Source organism: Phacochoerus africanus, chromosome 5 (genome assembly GCF_016906955.1).
Source record: "Phacochoerus africanus isolate WHEZ1 chromosome 5, ROS_Pafr_v1, whole genome shotgun sequence".
Taxonomy (NCBI): Eukaryota; Metazoa; Chordata; class Mammalia; order Artiodactyla; family Suidae; genus Phacochoerus; species Phacochoerus africanus.
The window spans coordinates 3763876-3788328 of record NC_062548.1 but is presented as its reverse complement, the minus strand read 5'-3'; the positions used below and the strand labels follow the sequence as shown (position 1 = coordinate 3788328).

General features: G+C 54.3%; 1 protein-coding gene across 1 annotated transcript in view; it reads left to right on the top strand.

Moving 5' to 3' along the window:
- Window positions 1-24453, top strand: part of GNA12 (G protein subunit alpha 12) — a 103078-nt gene that overhangs the window by 43150 nt on the left and 35475 nt on the right. Inside the window, exon 2 of the mRNA XM_047779443.1 lies at window positions 3089-3304. Within this exon, the coding sequence (XP_047635399.1) occupies window positions 3089-3304 (216 nt within the window). The remainder of the gene's footprint in view (window positions 1-3088; window positions 3305-24453) is intronic.

Here is a 24453-nt window from a genome sequence, read left to right as displayed (position 1 = left end):
CTGTCATCTCCCATTGATCTAAGCATCCAGTCCTTCACCAGCACAAGGCAGCCTCCATCCCTGTAGCTGTGCAGTAAGTCTGCACATTGGGTAGAGTGAGTCCTCCCGCTTAATTTTTTTTTTTTTTTCAAAATTATTGTAGTTAACCTAGTGCCTTTCCATATACATTTTTTTTTTTTAATTTTTCTTTTTTGGCTACCCTGCAGCATACGGAGTTCCCAGGCCAGGGATCAGATCTGAACCACGGTTGCCACCTGTGCCACAGCTCTGACAATGTGGGATCCTTAACCCACTCTTAAGGGGTTAAGGGGATTGAACCTGCATCCCAGGGCTCCAGAGATGCTGCCCATCCCGTTGCACCACAGCGGGAGCTCCTCGATACGAATTTTAGAATAATTACATCTGTATCCAGAAGAGGTCTTGTTGGGATTTTATAGAAATGTGTTACCCCTGCACTTTGGAGAGAACTGAGAGCCTCACCGTGTTGAAGCTTCCAATCCATGAACATGGTATGTCCCTCCATTCAGTAGATCTTTGACTTCTTTGCTCAGCGTCTCTTAGTTTTCAATGTACAAGTCCTATATGTCTTGTTAGGTTTATACCTAAGTGTATCAGTTTTTTTCATGACCGTGAATAGTATTGTATTTAAAATTTTAATTTCCACATGTTCATTGCTAACATATAGAAAGACAGTTGACTTGTGGGTTGATTTCTGCATCTGGTGAGCTTGCTGAGTTCCCTTGTATTCAAGGAGTTTTTTGGCAAATCCCTTGGGATTTTCTTACATAGACCCTAATTTCATCTGCAAATAGGCTTAATCTTATTTTTTACCCTCTCTCATCTATGAACCTCATGTTTGTTTTCTTCACCTTACCTCCCTGGCAAGAACCGTGTGGAATAGCAGTGATAAAAGTAGGCATCCTTGGAGTTCCCGCCGTGGCGCAGTGGTTAATGAATCCGACTAGGAACCATGAGGTTGCGGGTTTGATCCCTGGCCTTGTTCAGTGGGATAAGGATCCAGCATTGCCATGAGCTGTGGTGTAGGTTGCAGACGCAGCTCGGATCCCGCGTTGCTGGGGCGCTGGCGTAGGCCGGTGGCTACAGCTCTGATTCGACCCCTAGCCTGGGGACCTCCGTATGCCGCAGGAGCAGCCCTACAAATAGCAAAAAAGACAAAAAAAAAAGTAGGCGTCCTTGAATTATTGCCACTCTTGGAAGCATTGTTTTTGATCATTGATTGTGAAGTTAGTTGCAGACTTTTCATCAGTTTTCCGAGTGTTTGTTTTTAATGGATGTTGACTTTTTTTGTTGTTGTTGTCTTTTTGCCATTTCTTTGGGCCGCTCCCGTGGCATATGGAGGTTCCCAGGCTAGGGGTCTAATCGGAGCTGTAGCCGCCGGCCTATGCCAGAGCCACAGCAACGCGGGATCCGAGCCGCGTCTGCAACCTACACTACAGCTCACGGCAACGCCGGATCCTTAACCCACTGAGCAAGGCCTGGGATCGAACCCGCAACCTCATGGTTCCTAGTCGGATTCGTTAACCACTGCGCCACGACGGGAACTCTGGGTGTTAACTTTTTTAATCCATCTGTCTGTCTCTCTGTCTCAGCGAGATTCTGAGTTTCCAGAGCTCAGAATGCTTCAGTAAGCGCTTTGTTGTCCTGCAGTACCCAGCCCAGTGCTTTGCCCCAAGTAAGCAGTAAACATGTTTGTGAATCAGTAGGACCGGGTGTGGTTACCGACGGCCGACAGGCACGGACCCCGAGCCGAGAGCTACAGGAACCTCTCGAACCAGAGTGTCCTGGTCCCTAGGTCTGGAGGGCGACCGTGGCTACTCTCCTTCTCGCCGTTACCCTTCAGCCCAGTGGCTCACGGCAGAAAGGGAAGTCCGGGGCGGCGAGCCGATGCTGTGGCAGCAACGTGCAGAAGGCAGGATCCATTCAGCGCCTCTGCTCCGGGTTCTGGAAGCGAGATGTTTGAGGACAACCGCCAGCTAAAAGCCATTGAACGGCACACGTGAATGGGGGATTGTAGGTCAGGGGACTCAGACTCAGACGGCGGTTCTTTTTTCCAATTTTATCCCCTCAAAGTAAGTGCCAGGTGGGCAGTGATGTCCTGCTGCTCTCCGTGCTGGGGGGGAGGGCACCGCCGTCCGTGGTGTAGGGTCCCGCCCATGCCCTGAGCCTGCCAAGGCCTTCCCAGATGGGGAGGGGCCCTTCGGCTCTTGGTTCGCTGAGGGCGTCCTCAGAAAAACTCAGAAACTTCCTCGGGTGCCGTGTTGCTGATTTCGAAGCACCAGGCGGAGGACGATGGGCCAGACCTACTTCCTGCCCAGGGAGACCGTCACGGCCACGGCAGTATTTTCCGCAGGCCGGACGCTTTCCCTGGTGCTGTTCGAGTTGAGGCTATTTCTCCATCCCCTCGATCCTGCCAGTGGGGTGAGGAAAAGGCAGAGAATCCGAACTTCGTCGTTAACAGTGCGCACATCAGCAAGACAGTGACCATGCCGCTCATGCTCACAGACACAGCCTGACCGTGACCCGCCCGCCCGCGCCTGTCGCAGAGGGCCGCCCACTCCACGGGCGTCGTCCCGCTTCCGTCCTGCCGTCTCGGGACTGTGTGTGTGTGTGTGTGTGTGTGTGTGTGTGTGTGTGTTCTCCCACCAGTGCCCTGTGGAGCCACTGCCAGATGTCAGTGGTGACAGCAGCAGTCCTGGGCTCGTGGTGGTTTTAAAACACTGTCTCTTTCACGGATGCGGTTGGCGCTCCTTTTTCACATGTCACTCTGCTGAGTTTGTTGCCGCTTCTTCCCTGCCCAGCGGTGTCCTTTCCGGGGCCTTGTCAAGAGCGCGCCCACCAAGGGCAGACCCTGATGTGGTGCCTGTGTCCCTCTGTCTGGGTCCTGTCACATTCCTGGGAGTAAGGCGTCCGTGCCGGGAAGAACCACCTGAGACAAACCCGGGTTGCAGATGTGACCGCTTGTGAGCTTCCTGCTTTATGACCCATCAGGGCCGTGTCCACCTTCGCGGTGGTGGCGGCGGCGTCTCTGGAGCACAATGAAAGCCTTTGTGTGTCTTCTCCTCCCCAGGGCTCCAGGGTTCTGGTTGATGCGCGAGAGAAGCTTGGCATTCCTTGGCAGTACTCGGAGAATGAGAAGCACGGCATGTTCCTCATGGCCTTTGAGAGCAAAGCGGGGCTGCCCGTGGAGCCCGCCACCTTTCAGCTCTACGTCCCGGCCCTGAGCGCGCTCTGGAGGGACTCGGGCATCAGGGAAGCCTTCAGCCGGAGGAGCGAGTTCCAGCTGGTGAGTGAGCCCTGCCTCCGGGCTACACAGCCTGTTCTCGGGACCGAGTGCCAGCTCTGGTAGATCTTCCTTAAAGACTCTTAAGGCCCATGGAGTTCCCGTCGTGGCTCAGTGGTTATTGAACCTAACGAGCATCCACAAGGACATGGGTTCGATCCCTGGCCTCGCTCCATGGGTTCAGGATCCGGCGAGGCCGTGAGCTGTGGTGTAGGTCACAGGTGCGGCTCCGATCAGGTGTGGCTGTGGGCTGTGGTGCAGGCCGGCAGCTGTAGCTCCGATTCGACCCCCGAGCCTGGGAACCTCCATATGCCGCAGATGCAGCCCTAAAAAGACAAAGACAAAAGAAAAAAAAATACTCTTGAGGTACAGGCCCGCTCTGATTGCTCTAAATCCTGACTTTTAGGAACAAGAACACGTAGCAGAGGCTCGTTAAGCTCTCTGAATGATTCAGGAGGGAACAAAACGGATTCATTCAGGCTCGGAAAATGTTTTTGGTTCAAGGAATATAAGGATTCTTAAAATTCTCCGTGTGGGTGTCACCTAAGGAATTCGTGTTTTCTAGCTCTTGCTCATGGTGGGAAATTCACGCTTCCTTCCGGCCGCTTTCCAGCTTGTAAGGTATGGATCCCGCCTGGCAAGTCAGGTTTTCAGATGGACGTCCTGGAAGCTAATCGGACCCCGTCGGACTTGTTCCCTCGGGATTCTTTCCTTTCGTCTTCAGGTCTGAAAGTTTCAAGCAGCCTAGTCTGCTTCGCTGCTCCGTCCCATTTAGGGTGTGAGTCTCTAAACGGGGAATGTGGGGTGTGTAGCCGCTCTGCATTCTCAGTGTCCGTCCGCATGAACTGCATGTGAAGAAACGGACCTGGTTTCTCCTGCAACCTGAGTAGAGGTGGCGGCAGCCCCGGGGGCCAGAGACCCCGCTGGCCTCCCTGCCCCTTTGCCCCTGAGAGCTGGTCCCGCGTCGAAGTCGCCCGTCTCTGGCCCGTCTGTACGGTGTTGCCACGGGCTGTCATTGGGTTTCAGTCGTGGAATCTTGAGTCGGCTGGTTTAAGCTTCGTGTCAGTGGTTTCATCCCGCGTGTCTTGCCCTGCGATGCGCGTTTTCCTCCCCGTGCCCTGGGACGCATTCCTGGGCTGCTCCTTCCACGCCACCGCCGCCGCTTCGGGCGGCCCGCAGGTGCCGGCCTCCTCCGCGGGTCCACCTGGGAGTCACCCTCCGCGTGGGGCCGTCACAAATGCATCGTCCCCAGATGCACCTGTTCCGGGCTCTCTGGGACGAAGTCTGGGGAGGGGATGGTGTGCGCAGGCGCCCCCGGATGGGCGGGCGGTTGGGCCGGTGGTTTTCTGCGGTGCATGTGCCCTTCGTCCGCGTGCGTCTCGAGCAGCACCCGCGCGCGCCTCCCCCGTCTTCGCTGCTGGCGGACTGCAGACTGTTTGAAGTATCTCCTTAAGTGTTTGTCGAAATTTCCCTGAGTGTCAGGCTCTGTGTGCTTCCTCTCTGGGAGATGCCTCTCCGTCTTTGGCCAGTTTCTCTGGTGGGTCAGGTGTCTTTTTATCGCTTACGCGAGGGCTTCTGCACAGGCCCTGCTCCTCCTTGTGGCTCAGCTTCCACGGCTCTTGGCCGCCCCTGGGCTCGTGGGTGTTTGTGACCTTGACATTTTGAACGAGCCCCGGTCAGTCCTTCTGCAGAAAGTCCCTCTTTGAATTTGCCGGGTGTTTTATCGTCACTAGAATGAGATGTTGGCAAGAAAGCCACGGAAGCGTTGTGGTGTCCACTCCGTGTGTCCTCTCGGGCGCGTGCTCTCCGCCCGCCCAGTCCTGGTGACCGGAGCCCGACCCCTCAGTGAGGGTGGTGTTTGCTGGGTTTCTCCGTGCACAGTTACCCTCTGCTCTGTTGGTAATAAGTACTGGGGGCGGGGGGCTTAGAGCCCAAGCAAATATCCTATTTCTTGTCCAGCTTTTGCCTGCTACTAATTTTAATGTCTATTGGTGGGTGACATTTTTATCACCCTTTCACGTGCACATGCATCTCAAGTGAACTTTAAAGTGAAAGACGCAAAGCGTACCGAAGATGCAGTTGCCGAGAAAGGAAGGTTTGATCTTCTCAGGGGCGGGAGGGGCAGCCCCAGCCGGGGAATGCAGGCCGTCCAAGTGCGGCACGGGGGTTTCGGCCCCCTGCCCCCATCAGCGCGAATGGTCTGGGAAGGGAGGTGCCAGTCTGTCCCGGGCTTGGGTGGAAATTGCCGTTCCCAGTTGGGAACTTACCGAAGAAGGAACTAGAAAGAGCCAGAGCCGCTTATTACGGGGCGTGCTCAGGACGTCAGTGCGTCCAGGCCGTCCGCGAGGTGGGGCGCTTGGTCAGACCTCTGTGTCTGCGTCCCCCGCCGCCGGGCACCGCGTTCTGGGGCAGGAAGAGACCTCCTGGCTGGGCCGTCCAGCCCTCGACGCACCGCAGATGGGAAATGAGCCCGGCGAGGCTGTGGCTTGCCCACGGCCCTCTCTCTCAGCAGCCACAGTGAGGGACGGGTCTGCCTGCAAGGCCCGTCTGCGTATTTCTCTCTGTAGTCGTTTGCTCAGTAGACACTTATGGAGCACCTCCTGTGTCCTGGAAAAGGTGCCTGTGCCCACAGAGCCTTTAGCCTGGACCTCAGCCCCCGTGTGATCAGGGAAGGAGGCACGAGGTGAGCCGGTCACCCCGGCGTGCCCATCTCGTGCCCCACGCAGCCTGACTCTTTGAGGAGGCGAGGACCTGACAAGGGTCCTTATCCACCGTTTGTGTTTGAACCGTAAGGACCCCAAGCAGACCTGCGCGGCATGTCTTGCCTTTCCAGAGCGGGCAGGGCCTAGAGGAGGCGGGACCCTGCCTGTCCCCAAAGGGAGAAGCCTCGTCCTCCTCTCCAGGCCCCGGTCCCCGCGTGTTCACGGGTGTCCGCTGTCACCTAGCGCCCGGATCGGGGAGCACTTCTCTGGCTTCGTGAGCAAAGGCCGGGAGGTGACCTTGCCGGGTGAGGCCTCCGCTCCCTGAACGCTCCGAGGGAGGAAGAGCAGAACATGCGGCAGACGGGGTCTGTCACAGGGAGGCTGAGCGGAGTGGTGTCTGCGTGCCCTCTTGCTGATACAAGAGAATTTTGAATTTTTTAAAGACATCTGGTGAGTTATTAGGGAACGTGCTTATCCTGCAGCACTGGGCAGCGTTTCCGTGACGTAGCGGCCCTCTCCCACCGTTGGAGCTGGGGCCGGGTGCTAGACCGGCGGCCTGTGTGTGACTGCGGCACCGACCGTGGCCGTGGGTGTGTACACCGTGGGCCTCCTTGCCAGGCGGTCTGCTGGTGTTGTGTCACTCGGCCTTTTCTGCGTGCCAGGCACTCTGCTGAGGTCCCGTTCAGCTTTCTCAGAAAGCTGCTGTGGCAAAGACACAAGCACATAATTGCCTAAAAACGCGCCAAGAAGTGTCATCCAGAATACCTGGCTGCACCGGGGCTAAGGGGGGAAGCAGGCGATTCCGCCTGACGGAGGCAGGGAGTTGTTCTTGGAGGAGGTTTCTAAAGATGAGTGGAAGTGACCCGGGGGCCCTGCTGGGGGTGAGGTCGCAGAGGCAGCCTTGCTCGAGGGGTGCGGGACCTCAGCGCCGCCCAAGCAGCGGTGCTGCCCGCGGGAAGCTGGGCTGCTTTTGTGTGCAGGTTAGAGGAGTCCCAAGTCACGCTGCCCGCAGCAGGAAAGGGCCTTGAGTGGCTGGAAGCTAAGTCGGGACGGCGGGCAAGGCGGGAGCCTGTGTGCACTGGGAACCGGCCGCTCTGCCCCTTCCTTGGCTCCGCCCCCGCCCCGCCAGGCTGGGTCAGGTCTGGCCTGGCTCCTCCTGGGTGCGGAGTGGGGGCAGCAGAACAAAGCCTAAGTGGCGCCCAGGGCCTCCTGGAGCAGGGAGGGGCCGGCTCGGGCCGGGGGCGGGCCGTGCAGGGCTGCTCAGGCCTGGGCAAGCTCCTCGCGGCCGGGCGGGGCAGGGGTCAGCCGGCGGTGCCCATGGGCCATGCGGGCCGCACCGAGCAGCTCGGAGTGACCTGTAAGCAGAGGGCCGGTGCGGTTCTGCAGCAGAGCGGAGCAGGTGCAGTGTTCCAGGAACCACTGCCCATAGTGCATGAGGGCGCTGAAGGGGCGAGCCAGGGCCAAGGCCGTGGGGCCGTGGAGACTGAGACCAGGGCAGGGGTCTGACACGCGGCCTTCGTCCTGGGAGCCACCGATGCCGCTCCTCTGCACAGCCCTTTGCTCGTTACCCAGTTAACTGCTTCCAGACACGCCGTGTGCGCCGCCCTCCGCTCTTTAGGGCCGTGCTGGAAACTGCAGCCGGTCGGCTGCGCTGAGCAACTTGCCATCACTGCAGATGAGCTGCCTCTCTGCCTAGAGGGTCAGGCAGGTGCCAGGGCGGTTGGTACCTCTGCTGGAGTCCTCCCGTCGCGTCTTCTTGTCTGGCCACGGAGCATTTGCTCATCCAGACGTTTGGGGGCTTTGCAGAGACCCCGTTCACACACACAGAGAGGACGCCTCTCCTCCGCTGCTTCTTGCTTCCCGATTCTGGGATGTTAAGCAAGTTCCCTGGACCGTGGGGTCTTTTTTCACTGCCTTCCAGTTCCCGCGACAGGGTCACGCTTTCTCGAACGTTTCTTCATCCTTTGGACTTTGTAAGATGGGGTTCGAGACTGAGCTCAGAGGCGGGGAGTTTGGTTGACGGCACATATTTCCTGATTTCTGGAAGTCAGGTGATTCTGCTTATTGCAGAGACTCTTTTTTCCTGTTGGGCTCAGAAGCACTGCGTCTGGCGATGTTGCCAGAGACTTCTAGAAGGGCCAGAGGCGAGGCTGCATTTTGGATGCGGACGGAGTTACCCGTCACGGCTGTGTGTGTGGCGGTGGCTGCCTCAGACCCAACGCCTGGGAGGTTTCAAGAGGAAAATTACCCTGCGGCCAGGTGAGTAACGTGCTAACTATAAAAGGAATCAGGAATGACCCGCCCAGCTCCTGACATAAAACCCACCGATGCTGTGCCGTCGGGGCTCCAGCATGACTCCGGGATAACTGCATCAGCTCAGGGAGTTGCGGTCCGTGTCCACACTGCCTGGGGTCCTCGCCCACCCGTCACCCTGCGGGTGTGCTTCAGGGCTGGAGAAGCACCATCTGCGAGTTCTCAGGCTTGGAATGTTTCTTTGGTGACGCTCGGGGCTCAGGCACTGGCCCAGCTTCTCCTTCTCCTCCCAGAAACACACCTCGGCCTGTGCCGGGTGGGGGTCACATCATTTTAGAAAAAAGGAACGAAGCAGTCGCTTTCCAGAAAGGCTGGACACCACAGGTTACCTGACGGTCCTTTGCAAACGTGCCTGTGCTTTCGCTGGTGTGACTGTAACTGGGTTTCAAACGTCCTTCCCCCGAGCTCTCTTCGTGAGCTGTCGAGACACCAGGGCCCAGGGCTAAATGCAAGAGGAGCTGATGTGCAGCCACAGTAACTTTCTGTGACTTTCTCTGAGGCCACAGGAAACGGTGACATACAGTGAACAGGCAGCTGGGGCATCTTCTGTGCCCAGCACCCTGTCCTGCTAGGAAAGAAGTCTCCTCTCTCGAGGTTTTGGCGGTTCCTTTCAGCTGCCCGGGGAAGAGGTTCACGGTCGCTGGTTGATGAGACCTGAAGTAGCAGCATGTTTGGCACGTGGCAGGTTGATGCCCATTGGCCTGGGATAACAGCCCTTTCCGCCGTGTCTCGGGAGGTGCCGAGAGGGCTGAGGGGGTCTCTGCCAGCCCTGAGCTTTCCCCAGGCCCACCCGTTGGTGGCGACCCTTTTGTGCTTTCTTCTGCTACAAAGACCTCTGTGGGCTTGACTTTTTAAAGACTCTAATCCAAGGCTCAGATCGGGGGAGACAAGAAAACCCCCAGAAAGTGGAATGGGACACTGCCTTTAGCTGCTGCTTTTCTTGTGGTGCCGTCTGGAACGTTTCAGAGAATCTTTCTGCTTGGAAGTGATGTGCTCTCCCGCCGTTGGCGGCAGGTGGCGAGTGTTCCTGGGCGTCCGTCCGCCCTGTCACTGTAGCTTTGGTTGCCTGGGATGGAAAAGCCAAAGCTGCCGTGACTCCTCCTTTTCCCGGACACACGGCAGATGGATGACACGGTGAGTCTCTGTCCAGACCCTTCCCCTTCCTCCTGCCCGGCTCCTCTCCCCAGACGTGGCCGGCAGGCGGGTCCCCCAGGCAGGAGGAGGGGCGGAAGGAGAGCCCGCCTCTGAGGGCCACTTCGTGCCACCGGCGTCGGGCCCGTCCTCCCACGCGTGCGCTGGAGCTTGGGCCCAGGGCCCCTGCGGGGACCGGGGGCCGGGCTGGCTGCTGGGCCGGGGCCGCTTTGGGAGCTGCTGCCTCTGCGACGGTGGGGCTGCTGCGTGTGGAGCGGGCGCCTCGCTCTGCGCGGCGTTACGGGTGGGCCGACGGCGACACTGCGCGGCGGTGCTTTCCGTCCGGGGTGTCTTTTTCATTTCGTGGAATTCGTTCATTGGGCAAATGTTTGCAGAGCAGCCACCGTGTGTCAGGCACTCTTACAAATCGAGGGAAATCGCAGCAACCAACCACCCAAACAACTCCCAGCCCGTGTGGAGCTGACTTTGTGACGGGAGGAGACAGACAGTGAATAAATGAGTCGTGGGCGAGGGGCAGGCCCCAGCCTGAGTGTTGGGGGAGGCGGGGCTGCATCCTGGTGGCCCCGGGGCCAGGCTGCATTTCCTGCTCTCTCTGGCTGGTGCGGCCGTGGGTCGCGCCCTCCACCGCCCCGGCCGCTCCTCCTCCCCGCAGGCGGACGGGTGTCGAGAACCTGGGCAGTGGGCGCGACCCCCAGCCATGGCAGCAGCCTGCACGGCGTACCGCTGGAGCCTCTGTGTTTGGAGAGCTGCTCTGAAGGAGACGGGAAGAGGGTGGGACAGGTTCCAGCCCAGAGCAGCAAAGGCCCCGGGCGGGAGCAGGCGTTGTCCCCTTGTGAGCTCATGCGGTGAGAGCGACGGGTCTGCAGAGCAGAGGGGCTCGGAGGCACCGGAGGGGCCCCGGCAGGACTGGCTTTGAGCAGAGGAATGATCGGGCTTGGTTTACAGTCTGGTTGGGTCACGTGGGCAGCTGCACGGATGGTAGAAACAGGCAGGCCCTGTGGAGGCTTGTGCGGTCACCTAGGTGACAGGTGATGGATGGTGGCTCCAGGGCAGCCGTGGGAGGCATCAGGGCTGCGTATCTTAGAGCCGGAGAGGGGTCTTGTCTGTCGGTCGTCTCTGTCGCTGGCGGTCCAGCTCGAGGGTCCCCTCGGCATCAGCCTGGCGGTCGAGAGTGAGCCTGCTATTTTATTTATCTTTTTTTTTTTTTAACTCAATGAATTTATTACATTTGTAATTGTACAATGATCATCACAATCCAATTTTATAGGATTTCCATCCCACAGCCCCAGCGCACCCCCCACCCTCGAACTGACTCGTTCGGAAACCATCAGGGTTTTCAGCGTCTGTGAGTCAGGATCTGTTCTGCAGAGGAGTTCCTATTTCTCTTTTAAGCGCCGTCCACTGGAGGCGAGCCCATTTTCCCCGTTGAGGGTGGCTCCCAGGCCAGCCCCCTGAGCCCAGAGCACGCGGAACCAGCCCCTGCCCGCCGTGCCCGCCGTGCACACACGTCTGGCTGCCTCTTCTCGAGGTCCGTGCTCTCCGCCAGGACACCTGACCCAGGCTTTCCCCGAGCAGTAGGAATGCTGCGAGACCCCTGCCCCCTGGGGCTGGCTGGGGACTAGTTGAGTTCACAGGTCTTGAGTTCGCGTTTGATTGTGGCTTAATAGTGAAAACTGGGGCCAGCCACCAGCACCGCTTTACAGCCCCAGCAGCCGCCTTCGCCGGCCGTGTGTGGGGCTTCTCCTCCTCGCCTCGGCCGTGCTGGCTTTCCTCTTCTCCTTGGGTTCCCACCGGCCGCGAAGTGACGGCTCCCCCGGTGCTGAGTTCTCTTCATGGGTTCATTACCCATTTACATTTATTCTCTTCGTGATGTGCTCTTGAGACCCTGGGCTCCTCTTTTTCTGTTGGGAGCAAGTGTCCCTTGATTTGTGCTGGTCGGTCACTAGGGGCTCGTTTTTTCTAACACCTTGAAAAAAAACCTTTTTCTTTTGAAATAATTAAGGATTCACGGGAGGTTGCAAGGACGGGACAACGAGGCCTGTCACGTCCTGCCCCGTTCCCGCAGCGGTTAAGTTGCATCTTGGGGGCTGCGGTCGGCTGTGAGAACCACGAACCTGACGTTGGTGCAGGGTGTGAGTGGTTCCGTCATCACACGGACGATGTGCGTGACCCCCCCCTGCGGTCGGGACGCCGCAGGGACCCCCTCCCGCCGCCCTCCCCGGGCGAGCCTGCCCTCCCCGCCCCCTCCCGCACCCTGACAGCCCCCGCTTGGGCCTCCCCTCCCGGGACCTGCGGTGTAAACGGAGTCGCATGGCAGGTGACCGCGAGGTCGACGTGTGTCCCGCGCCCCCGAGATGCCCCCAGGTTGTTGCCGTGGCCGTAGACCGTCCTCTTACTTCCGAGTCGTATTCCACGGCGTGGAGGTGCCCCGGTTTCCATCTAGCTGTGGTCAGAGAGACAGACGGACCACATAAAGGGGCACGTGCAGTTAGACGCAGAGACAGGTGGACACGTGGATGTGAAGAATGCGTGTTTTTATCTGTCAGAAAGGCCGGCAGTTAGGGAGTGGTTTCTAGGAGAAATGGCGTTACCAGAAATTACCTTCTCTCTTTGGGTTGGTCAGTGTGAGTTTTTAACTCTGAGACGAAATTGACCTGGCCGGTGTGAGCCACAGGGGAACACCTCGGTCTTCTTAAAACTCGCCCTTAAGGTCAGAGGGACTTGAGACACCCTCGAACCAAACCCTCTTTGATGATGGGACGGCCCGAGGCCTGGAGGTGGAAGACACTTGCCCGGGTGACGAAGGTGACGAAGCTGATGCTCGGCCGGCCAAGATGCGGATGCGAGACTTGGAGTGGCCCTTGGCGGCGCGTCTGGGTCCCGGCCCCGGCTCCGGAGAGGGGGGCGCTCTTGGCTCTCCCCCGGGGCGGCTCCCATCCTAGGGTGCCGAGAAGCAGGAAGCCGAGGTATTTTCTGTTCTTGGATCATGTGCGGGTGAGAAACGCAAGTGTTCTGCTCAGGACGTCGGCCTTTCCCTTCGTGCCGTTAATCCCAGAGCCTTGTATGCACGTGCTTCACAAAACCTCTTCCTTAAAAAAGTGAACGTATGCATTTTAACGTAGATGCTGGTGGAAGACGTTGCTGTGTAGCTTTACCTCTCGGAGTTCCCGTCGTGGCGCAGCGGAAACGAATCTGACTAGGATCCGTGAGGATGGGGGTTTGATCCCTGGCCTCACTCCGTGGGTCAAGGATCTGGCGTTGGCGTGAGCTGTGGTGTGGGTCGCAGACATGGATTGGGTCCCACCCACGTGGCTGTGTCTGTGGCTGTGGTGCAGGCCGGCAGCTACTGCTCCAATTTGACCCCCTAGCCTGGGAACCTCCATGTGCTGGGGGTGCAGCCCTAAAAAAAACATGCGCACGCGCACACACACACAAATAAATGAATGAAAAAATAAATAAATGAATGAATGAATAAATAAACAAACAAACTTTACCTCCGGAAGTTTGTAAGGCAGTGGCATAATGGCCCAGGGTGGAAGGATGATCTATACTGGAAATAATAATGGAATGTTTTGCGTGAGAACAAGGCTAGAAACCCAAAGGAGAAGAAAAATGGCTTTGGCCAAGGAAACTTTTTTAGCTTTGGAATGGGAAAGTCAGTGTAAACACGGTTAAAAGGCAAATGACAAATTAGGAAAAAATCGCCACATGTAACAGGTGTTTCTAAGCTGTGAAGGGAATGTTTTAAGACCGCCGCAGGCTTCCTGAGGGAACCCTTGGGACACAAGGCTGCGTGAAAGAAGAAAGGACGACCAGCCTGGCTTCTGACCCTGGAAAGGCAAAGGAAACAGTGCAGAGGTCCTTTTTTGTGGGTTCGTCGGTGGTGGTCACTGGCGTGCGCGGCTGACAGAGTCCGAGGCAAGGGGGCCCATCGTACACGCAGGCGGCAGGAGCACAAGGCCATTCAGTGTCCCGGTTTGTGTGAAAACGTCAGGTGCCCCCTGCTCTGGCGGCGTCCGGGCAATGTCTCCTCAAGCGGCGATGGCGAGATTTCCGGCTTCTCATTTCCGGGGACTGGTCGTCTGGAGAATTCTGCTGAAAAGAATCTAAAGTGCTGGATAAAGTGCTAAAAATCACCTGGCGAGAGCGTCTCAACTCTGGCAAGATTGTGAGGCGTCCCAGGTCGAACCTCGAGAGCAGCAGACGCTGAGCAGCTGGTTTTCGCTGAGGCAGCTGGTGGTCGAAGCCGTGAACCTGAGCGTCAGTGTTTTCTGTTTCGGGGGCATTTTGGCCACGCCTTTGGCACGCGGACGTTCCCAGGCCAGGGATCACACCCGTGCCACAGCAGCAACGATTCCGGATCCTTAACCCTCTGAGCCACCAGGGAACTCCATGAGCTGCAACGTTTGACAGATTTTTCAGAGTCTCAAAAGAGGTGGAAATTGAAGATCTTCAGGGCTGAGGAATCTGCAGGAGACTCTGTCCTAATCAGCTGACCTCAGAAGGTGCCCACGAGCCAAAAGTAAACCCACGAGAGAGGGGGAAGGAGAGCCTTGCTTGGCTGCTGAGCCAGGACAGGGCAGGGGACGAGGCAAACGAAACCCCGCCTGTGGGCTGGCTCCCCTGCCGCCCACATTTACAAGAGCAGTTCACGAACCCCAACGCTCTAAAGCCGGTTAAAGTGACAGCAGGCAGGTGGGGACAGGTTGTGTGCCCAAAGAGAAACCGGAAGCCCTCCCTGGAAAAGACACTGGAATCCTAAGCCAGGGAGCATCCCAACAAACGACATTTCTAAGGACAGAGGGCATCACAGAGAAAGCCCTGTCCCAAGGAGAAAGGCACGATGCCCGGAATTGGAAGAAAGAACAAACAGCAGAAATAAATCCAGTCTTCCGGTGTTAGACTTGCCAGACGCAGATTTTAAAGCACCTCTGTTGGAGTTCCCGTCCTGGCGCAGCGGAAACAAATCTGACTTGGGGACCATGGGGTTTCGGGTTTGGTCCCCGGCCTCGCTCAGAGGGTTGGGGATCCAGCATTGCCCTGAGCTGTGGTGTGGGTCGCAGATGGGGCTTGGATCCCACGTTGCTGTGGCTGCGGTGTAGGCTGGCGGCTACAGCTCTGATTCGACTCCTAGCCTGGGAACCTCCCTATGCCGTGGGAGCGGCCCTAAATAAAAAGACCAAAAAAAAAAAAAACACATCTGTTCACAGATAACTTTATATGTGTATAAAGAAAAGTTAGAAAATATCTTTAGAAAAACGGGAACGTCCCTAAAAGTGGTGTAACATATTTTAAAAGAACAAACTAGAACTTCTAGAATTGAAGAATACAAGAACCAAAATACTCAGTAGTTTGTACCCCATAAAAGAGAGTATTCATAGCGTAAAAGAAATATTGGAAGGAAGCATCGAGAATGCTGAACAGAGCAACAGAAGCAGGGAAGATACACAAGTCAGGTTGAGAGACACGGAGGAGGGCGTGAGAAAGTCTGACGCACACTTACGCGGGACTCTGAGGAAGGCAGAAGGCTGGGGTGTTTGCACGGGTAACGTGTGGCTGACAGCGTGTGTCAAGCCTCAGGGGCAAGAGTCCCAATGAATTCCAGGCAAGATTGTAATAATAATAAAGAAGGTGTAACTAGATCGTAACAAAACTATGGAAAATTGAAGACAGAAATTTTTGGTTTTGTTTTTGTGGATGCACCCGAGGCATACGGAAGCTTCCAGACCAGAGGTCATCTCAGAGCTGCAGCCGCTGGCCTGCACCACAGCCACGGCAACGCGGGATCCGAGCCTCATCTGTGACCTACACCACAGCTCACGGCAACGCCAGAGTCCCGAACCCCTGATTGAAGCCAGGGATGGAACCTGCACCCACATGGATACTAGTTGGGTTTGTTTGTGCGACGCCACAACAGGAACTCCCCAGGGAAAACCTTGAAAGAAGCTACGGAGAAAGGAAAAGATGAACTTTGAGTACGCGGCAGTTTGACGGCTTTCTTCCTAAAAGCTACGACAGCAGCCGGAAAGAGTAAGGGATCCTCTGAGCTGGCGTCCGTGAGAGCAACCTAATCGAGTGCGGTCTGTGCAACTGACGGCAAAAGAGGGACATTTTCAGGCAGAAGGTTGACCGCCATCAAATTCCTCCCTCAAGGAACTGAAAGGGCCACCCTGGGAGCAAGAGGAAGGGGGTTCCAGATGGCGGGTTTGAAACAAGAACGAATGGAAACTAATTTAATCTGGGTGTGTTTGTTTGGTTTTGTTTTTCCTTTTGTTGGTCATGCTTTGGGTGTCAAATCTAAGAACTCATCGCCAAATCCAAGATCAGGAAGGTCCCCCCCACGCTTCCTCTCACACCTGCCTTGTTGGGTTGCGTCTGGCTGTCGATCCACCTGGAGCGTCTGCGTGCGGAGAGAGGAGGGTCCCGCCTCCTTCTCTTGCGTGGACGTGGGTTGTCCTGGCGCTCGGGGTTGACCATCTGTCCTATCCCCGTCGAGCGGCCTTGGCACCCTTGACGAAAATCAGCTGGTCGTTCAAGCCTCCTTTCTGGATCTTACCTCTGTTCCATTGGTTGATATATCTGTTCTTATGTCAGTAACACACTGTTTGAATTACCGTAATTTTGTAGTAGTTTTGAAATCGGAAGTGTGAGTCCCCCGGCTTTGTTTTGTTTTTCTCCTTGTGGTTTTGATTTGCGGTCCCCTGAGGACTGATGTTGTCAACCCATTTTTGAGGCAGAGCCAAGTGGGAGGGAATTGTTCTTCTCGGAGTCCACAGACTCTGGCCTGGAGGCTGACTTTCTTCTGGCTCATTTTCGTTTGGACCTCCCGCTTAAATTTCGGATACTCCCTAAAACCCAGAAGTCGCCGTCAGAATCTGAGCACTTAGTTAACGGTCACAGAGGAGGCATCTGGAAAAAGCAAGGGTCGCTCTATTCTGGCTGCCTTTAAAAAAGCTTTTCTGAGAGTGTCCCGTTAGAGCCGGTTGAAATGGTTGGTTGTTGGGCCTTTTTTTTTTTTTTTTTCTTTAATTTTGGTGAAATGTGCCTTTGTCTTTGTTGAGTCTGTTGGCACTAGACCTTTCCAGCAGATGGGTGTTAGCAGTTGAGCAGGTGGGTCCCAGTGAGTCGTGGGAAGGTTCGGGTGCTGTAGGGTGTGTGTGTGTGTGTGTGAACGCACGCGAGCGAGAGGGCGTGAGCGCATGTCCCCAAGGGACTCAGGGGAAGGCAGCCGAGGCTTAACACACAGGCCAGGAGATTGGAAGTCTCCTCGTCCTCCGAGGTTGGGGAGCATCTTTGCTATAGGATCACTAGGAGCCCCTCAAAAGTGTTTATTAACTTGCTCTGTTTTGCAAGTTGCAGGTTTGGAAGTAGACCAGAGTTGTGTGGTTTTGTTTTGGGGCTTTTCTTTCTTTTTCTTTCTTTCTTTTTTTTTTTTTTTTCTTTTTTGCTTTTTGCTTTTAGGGCCGTGCCTGTGGCATATGGAAGTTCCCAGGCTAGGGGTCAAATTGAAGCTGCAGCCGCAGGTCTACACCACAGCCACAGCCACACGGACGGGATCTGAGCCGCGTCTGCGACCTGCACCACAGCTCACGGCAACAGCAGATCCTTCACCCACAGAGCGAGGCCAGGGGTCGAACCCGCATCCTCATGGTTCCTAGTCGGGTTTGTTAACCACTGAGCCACGAAGGGCACTCTCCAGACGTGTTATTTATGAGCCTCTGCCATCTGGGTGGGCGTTTCCCAACAGCACTGTTGCCCCGAGGAATCTGGTGTCTGTCGGGCGACTGGGGCTGCTGGACACGGAGCCTCGGGCTGGTGCTTTCGACAGCAGGTGCTTATTTCTCACAGTCCTGGAGGCTGTGAGTCCAAGCCCACGGTGCTGGCAGCACGTCTGGTTCTTGGCAGGGGCCCAGTTCCTGGTGTGCGGATGCCGCCCTCTCTGTGTGCTCGCCTGGGTGCCCTTTCGGTGCCCTTGCGGAGAGCGAGCCCTGGTCCCCCTTCTTCCCACAAGGACACTGAGCCCAGGGTGGGGACTCTGCCCCAGGGCCTCATCCACACCCAGTTACCTCCCCGAGGGCCCACCGCTGATAGCATCACTCGGGGGGCCGGGGGCTCGGACGCTCAGTTCTTAGCCAGGTCCCTGTCCCCCCTCCCTCTTCCTCACGCACCACCTCTTAGCCCTGGGCTCCCTCCTGCCCTTCGTCCTCCTGCGTTTCTCTGAGAAAACATGTTTCCTTGCGTGGTCGGCTCCTTTGCCGGATGTGCGTCATCCTTCAATCTAAGAACGCCGCATACTTAACTTGGGCTGTCCCTCCTTCCTTTCGAGGGTTTTGAGCCCAGAGTATTAGGTTGCATGGAAATTGTTTATTTTAAGAGACCCTAGCCCCATGACTTTGGAGAAAATCAGAATTCAGTGAGAGAGGGGCAGGGCGGTCCGGGTTTGCGTTGGCCCAGGAGAGCAGGTGCAGGCCGTTGAGGACGCGGGTGTCGCGTCCAGCCCGCCTTCTGCCCGGATGAGCCACAGCGCGGGGACGCTTTGCTCTTTGGCGTCTTCCTCTGCCGTTTCAGGTCTTGTATAATATTAACAAAACTCAGCACAGAAGCCTCTGGTTAGCGAACGGGTTTTACTCCTTGAAACACACGTTGATTTTCTTTCACGACAGGCCGTGCGCTCTGTCCGTGACCGTGTTTTATGGGGATGTTCTTGCCAACCAGGCTGCTGGTGGGAAGATGGTGCTTTGGCCACATGGACACTGAGGTGGCAGTGAGCAGGTCTGCTTGGAACTTGGCGAGGCTTTAATCTCACCCCTTAAGCGATGTTTGATCGAAAAGGAGCTCCGCTGGACTGTGGTCTGTGGCAGTGGGCATTTTGCATCGTCCTGGGGCATTTTCGCCACATCTCCAGAGCCTTTTTCCCAGATGGTGTTTCTTAAGCTGCACAACGGGACACAGTTCACGTTGACTGTCTTCGGAGTCGTGGCATCGCTCCTTGCTGTGTTGAGCCCGGAGGAGGGTGACGTGGCCAGTGACCCGCGCGACCCCCTCTCGTGCCTGCTCCCCAGGCCGTGGGAGCCTGGGGTGTTGGTGTCTGATCCGCAGTGGCCTTTTCTTGCCTCTCCTTGTCCCTCTCGTTCGGGGTCTCCCGTTTCGGATGTTGTGTCGCCTACCTCCTCTTCCGGGCACCTTTCTCTACTCAGCTGTAGTCTGTGGGCACCGGGCGGAGCTGGGGCAGGCCTGGGGGTGCTGGGAGAGGGAGGGGGCAGCAGGGGGGGGGCAGCGGGAGCGCCAGGTCCTCACTGTCCTTCTCTGAGGCCGACTCTAAGCACTCAGGCTCCTCAGCCCTGCTGTCCTTCTCGTAAAGGAGGGCACCTCCCGGCTGCGTCACAGGTGCGCTGCCCGCCACGCCGGTGTCTGGGGATGTGCCCTGGCCGCAGAGGCACCGGGGAAAGGAAAGCAACAGAGCAGCTGCGCAGCGGGCGCTGTATGCAACCAGCATTGCCAGAGATGGGCGTGAGTCATATGAAGCGAATATCAGGTCAATTTTCAGCGTTTTAGAACTGGAAATGCTCATTCACATCCCTTTTGAGGGCGCTCTTTTCGAACTGTATCACATATATCCTGTTCTTCAAAAGCAGAACAGTTTCATTCTTAAAAGGAATTCTGACCGCTCTGTTGGGGTGTCACTGACACAAGAAACCTCACGTCTCCGAAGGGCGTGACAGCTGTGTGGCCGCGTCTGCACCACGAGCCGCTCAGCCGGATCAGGAGGCGGTCGCCATAGGACCTGCGTGTGTTTTGTCCTCTCCTCTGGTTGTGCACGTGTGTGTGGGTTTATGTCTTTATTCTCCGCTGCGTTTTGGATGTTTGAGGCTGTCACACAGCGATTGAGGGCAAAGTCACGTTATCACTCAGTTTCTTTAAAGGGACCGTCCCTACGAGAAATCCCAGGGAAGGTGCCCGATCGAGCCTGCGGCAAAGCCCCAGTTCCTAAGCTGCTGATGTGGTGATGCGCTAGAAAACCCGGGGCCGTGCAGCCTGCTGTGTAGACCTTCCTCACGGAAGACCTGGGCCCTCGGCCCCAGGGTTCTCGGGCTGAGCAGCTGAGGGCGGGGGCCCCGCCGTCCGCGTGGGGGCCTGGGTAGGAATTGCTGAGGGCCCTTGACCGACCCTGCGGTCCCTCCCACGGCCGACAGGACTCGAAGGCCTGGCTCCTCCTCCTGCGATTCACACACAGGACTTAATAGTCCGTGTCCTTTCCCAGGAGCATCGCCCGCTTCGGAAGGGCTGCTTCGCTGTGACACGGAGCCTTCGGCGTCCAGGGCTTTGCACAGGCACACGGAGCTGGCGAAGAGCTTCGTCTGCCCGGGACACTGGGCACAGCCGTCCCCTGAGGGCCGGGCCGTCAAGGCTCCCTTTTCATGTGGTCTTTCTTCTTCTCTGCTGTTTTTTTTCTTTTTTTTTTTTTTTGGAAATACATTTTTTAATGATTTTTATTTTTTCCATCATAGCCGATTTACAGTGTTGTGTCAATTCCCCACTGCACAGCGAGGTGACCCAGTCACACGTACATATTTGCATTCTTTTTCTCACGTGATCCTGCTCCATCATAAGGGGCTCGATCTGGTTCCCAGGCTGTGCAGCAGGACCTCACTGCTCATCCAGTCCGCTCCGCTGCTCTTTACCTGCTCTTTATCTTCCAGGACGTGGCGCTTAAATCCCGGTCTCCGACACCGTTCAGGACGGCCCTGTCTTGGTCCAGTCAACTTAGATGGTGATATTTAGCCCCGAATGAGGTTTTAAAATACAAAAAGAGCAGTGTAGTTAACGCCACAAAATGGACAACTGGATCAAGCCTATTAAAATAAAACCTAGGGTGCTCCCGTCGTGGCTCAGTGGTTAACAAACCAAGCTAATATCCATGAGGGTACGGGTTCTGTCCCTGGCCTCGCCCAGTGGGTTAAGGATCCATCGTTGCCATGGGCTATGGTGTAGGTCGCAGATGCAGCTCGGATCCCGTGTTGCTGTGGCTATGGTGCAGGCCGGCAGCTGCAGCTCGAATTTGACTCTAGCCTGGGAACTTCCATATGCCATGGGTGTGGCCCTAAAAGACAAAAAGATAGATAAACAACAAATAAATAAATAAAACCTAGAAACCCAAGAAACTAGCACAGTGGTGGCCCATGAAAAGGAGAGCTGGGTGTGGGGGGGGGGGGCAGACTGACTTCTTGAGTGTCCACCCCCCCCCCATTTTTTAAACTGCTTGAATTTTGTGCTATGTGCCTGCATTACCTATTCAAAAACTTCCTGATTTCAAAACTTACTTCAAAGCTATAGTAATCAAAATAGTGTGGTATTTGCATAAAGACACTCGTTGTGACCAATGATAGAGAACCTGGAAGTAAGCCCCCGCTTATTATATGTTCAAGTGATTTTTGACAGGGATGCCAAGACCACTCTATGGGGGAAGGATAGTCTTTTCAACACAAAGTGCTGGGAAAAACTAGAAACTCACATGTAAAAGATTGAAGTTAGACCCTTGCCCAACACCACATACAAAAAATGGATCCAAAGTTGATTCTAGATCCAAATGTGAGACTGAACACTATGAAACTCTCAGAAGAAAACATGGGGCAGAACTTGAGGATGTGTGGTTTGGCAGAGTCATTTCTAAAATACGACGCCAAAAGCAGAGGCGACAAAGCAAAAAGCAGACCAGTCGGATTCTACATGAAAATTCTGAGATTTCGTGCATCAAAGGATGCTATCAGCAGAGTGAAACAGCAACCCACAGAAGTTCCCTCGGTGACGTGGCGGGTTAAGGATCTGGCGTTGCTGCAGCTGTGGTGTAGGTCACAGCTGTGGCTTGGATTCAGTCCCTGGCCCAGGAACTTCCATATGCCGTGAGTGTGGCCAAAAAAAAAGAAAACCCACAGAATGTTGGAAAACATTTGCAATCATATATGTGATAAGAGATTAATATCCAGACCGTGTAGAGAATTCTTCAAACTCAGCCACAAAACCATCTGACCCAAACTGAAGCAAAGGACTTGAACAGACCAAAGGAGGAGTTATACAAAAGGCCAGTGAGCAAACAGAAAGCTGCTCAACATCACTGACTATCAGAGAAATGCAAACTGAAGCTTCAGTAAGATTCCACCTCATACCCATTAGCATGGGTACAATTTAAAAAGGAGGGGGGAGTTCCCTTTGTGGCTCAGCAGAAACGAATCTGACTAGTATCCATGAGGACCCAGGTTCAATCCCTGGCCTCGCTCAGTGGGTTATGCTTCCGCCGTTGTCATGAGCTATGGTGGCTCAGATCTCACATGGCTGTGGCTGGCAGGTACAGCTCCAATTCGACCCCTAGCCTGGGAACTTCCAGATGCCATAGATGTGGCCCTAAAAAGCAAAAAAAAATTGTTGATGAGGATGTAGAGACATTGGAACCCCAGTGCCCTGTTGTGGAATTATACAGTGGTGTGCCAGCTTTGGGAAACAGTATGGCAACGCATCAAAAAATTAAAAATAAAATTACCATGTAATCCAGCAGTTCTACTTCTGGAATTGAAAGGATTGAAAGCAGTAGCATTTTTTTTTTCTGTCTTTTTGCCATTTCTTGGGCCACTCTCTCTGCACATGGAGGTTCCCAGGCTAGGGGTCAAATTGGAGCTGCAGCCGCCGGCCTAGGCCACCGCCACAGCAACACGGGATCCGAGCCACATCTGCAACCTACACCACAGCTCATGGCAACGCCAGATCCTTAACCCACTGAGCAAGGCCAGGGATCAAACCCGCAACCTCATGGTTCCTAGTCGGATTCATTAACCACTGAGCCACGACAGGAACTCCAAAAGCAGCATCTTGAAGACGTGTCTGCACACCCATGTTTACAGCAGCATCATTCACAGTAGCTAAAGTGTGAAAGCAACCCAGGTGTCCATCAGCAGATAAAAGGATAAGCACAATGTGGTGTATAGTGGAATACTATTCAGCCTTGAAGAGGCAGTCCTGTCACATGCTACAGCAGATGAACCTTAATGATACTATAGTAAGTGTTGTAAAGAAGCCAATCTACAAAAATAAGAAATACTATATGATTCTGTTTATATGAAGTACTTGGAATATTCAGAATCACAGAGAGAGAAAATAAAATGGTGGTTGCCAGGGCCTGGAAGCTGGGGAGAATGACAAGTTACTGTTTGGCAAGATTAAAAGAGCTATGTGGTGGTAATGGTTACACAACATTATGGATCTACTTAACACAACTGAACTCCATACTTAAAAGTGATTAAGATGGTAAATATCATTTTACATCTATTTCACCACCACAAGAAAAAATCTTAAGCATTTGTATACAAAAGACCGGAAAAGAGTAGGAAAAAAAAAAACAGGAACGACAAAGGAAACGAGTAGAAAATAAAAATAACACACAGGGCAGACGGCAATGCCGCTAGATCAGTCATCCCAGAGCGCTGGAGGTCAAACAGCACGCTTGTAAATAACACACGGGTCAAAGAAGGAATCTCAGGAGGAATTTTGACATTTTTTTTTGAACTAAATAAAAATGAAAACATGACAACAAAATTTGTGGGGTGCAGCTAAAGCAGGGCTTAGAGGGAAATTTAGATCATTGAGTGATTATAGTAAAAAAGAAGAAAGATCTAAAATGAGTGGTCTAAGTTTTCACTTTAGGAAATTAGAAGAAGAAGAGCAAATTAACTCCAAAGAGAACAAAAGAAAAGAAATAAAGCGAAGAAAACAGAAATCAAGGACCTGGACAACAGGAACTCAATAGCGAAAATCAACAAAACCAAAAATCCGGTGTCTGGAAAAGATGAATAAAACCAATAATCCTCTAATCAGGCCATCTAAGAAAAGAGCATATAAATTACTGATACCGGAGAGCAAAGAGAGGACGTCATCACAGATGCCCTGGTAGTTGCAAGGGTAATAAAGGAATAGTAGGAACAACTCGTTGCCCACAGATCTGATGACCTAGATGACGGGAACAAGTCATCGGGAATCACAACCTGCCCAAATTCACACAAGAAGAAATAGGTGATCTTATCTGTTAAAGAAATGGACTCAATCATTCATAACTTACCCAAACCAAAGGCAGCAGGCCCAGGTAGGTCCACTGGTGAATTCACCAAATATTTAAAGAAGAAGTTACGCCAATCTCTGCACTCTGTTTTGGGAGACAGGATCAGAGGGAATACTTCCTCACCCATTCTGTGAAGCCAGCACGACCCTAGTAGCACAACCAGAAAAGGGAGCTAGAGAACAGTGTCTCTCACGAAGATCAAGGCAAAAATTCTCAACAAAAGTTAGCAAATCAAATTCAAAAAACATATAAAAAGAATTATACCCCATGACCAAGTGGGCTTTATACCAGGTCTATAAGGCTGCTTCAGTCTTTAAGAAGCAGTGTCATTCATGCCATTAACAGAGTAAAAAAGAAAAATCACGTGATGATTTCAATACCTACAGAAAACGCATTTGACGAAACTCAGTACCATTTGGGATTAAGAACTCTCAGTAAATTCAGAATAGTGGGGAGCTTTTTCAACTTGATAAAGACTCTCTGCCAAAAACCCTGTCTCAGGCTTAGGTGTGAGAAACTTGAAGCTTTCCCATTAAGATCAGGTACGAGGCAAGGATGTCCCCTCTCGCCACTCCTTTTCAGCATTGTACTGGAAACCCATGCCGATGGAGTAAGGCAAGAGGAAGGAGTAAAATTCATACCGATTGAGAAGGACATAAAGTTGTTGGCAGACAGCGTGATCATCTAGGCAGAAAATCCGAAGGAATTGACGAAGAACTCCCAGAGCTAATAAACAGCGCTAGCGTGGCTGCAAGATGTAAGGTGCGTTTGCAAAATTCAGTTGTTTCCTATATATCAGTAAGGAACAGACGGAATTTTAAATTTAAAACACAATATCATGTACATTCGCACCTCCCCAAACGAAGTACTTGGCTATAAAT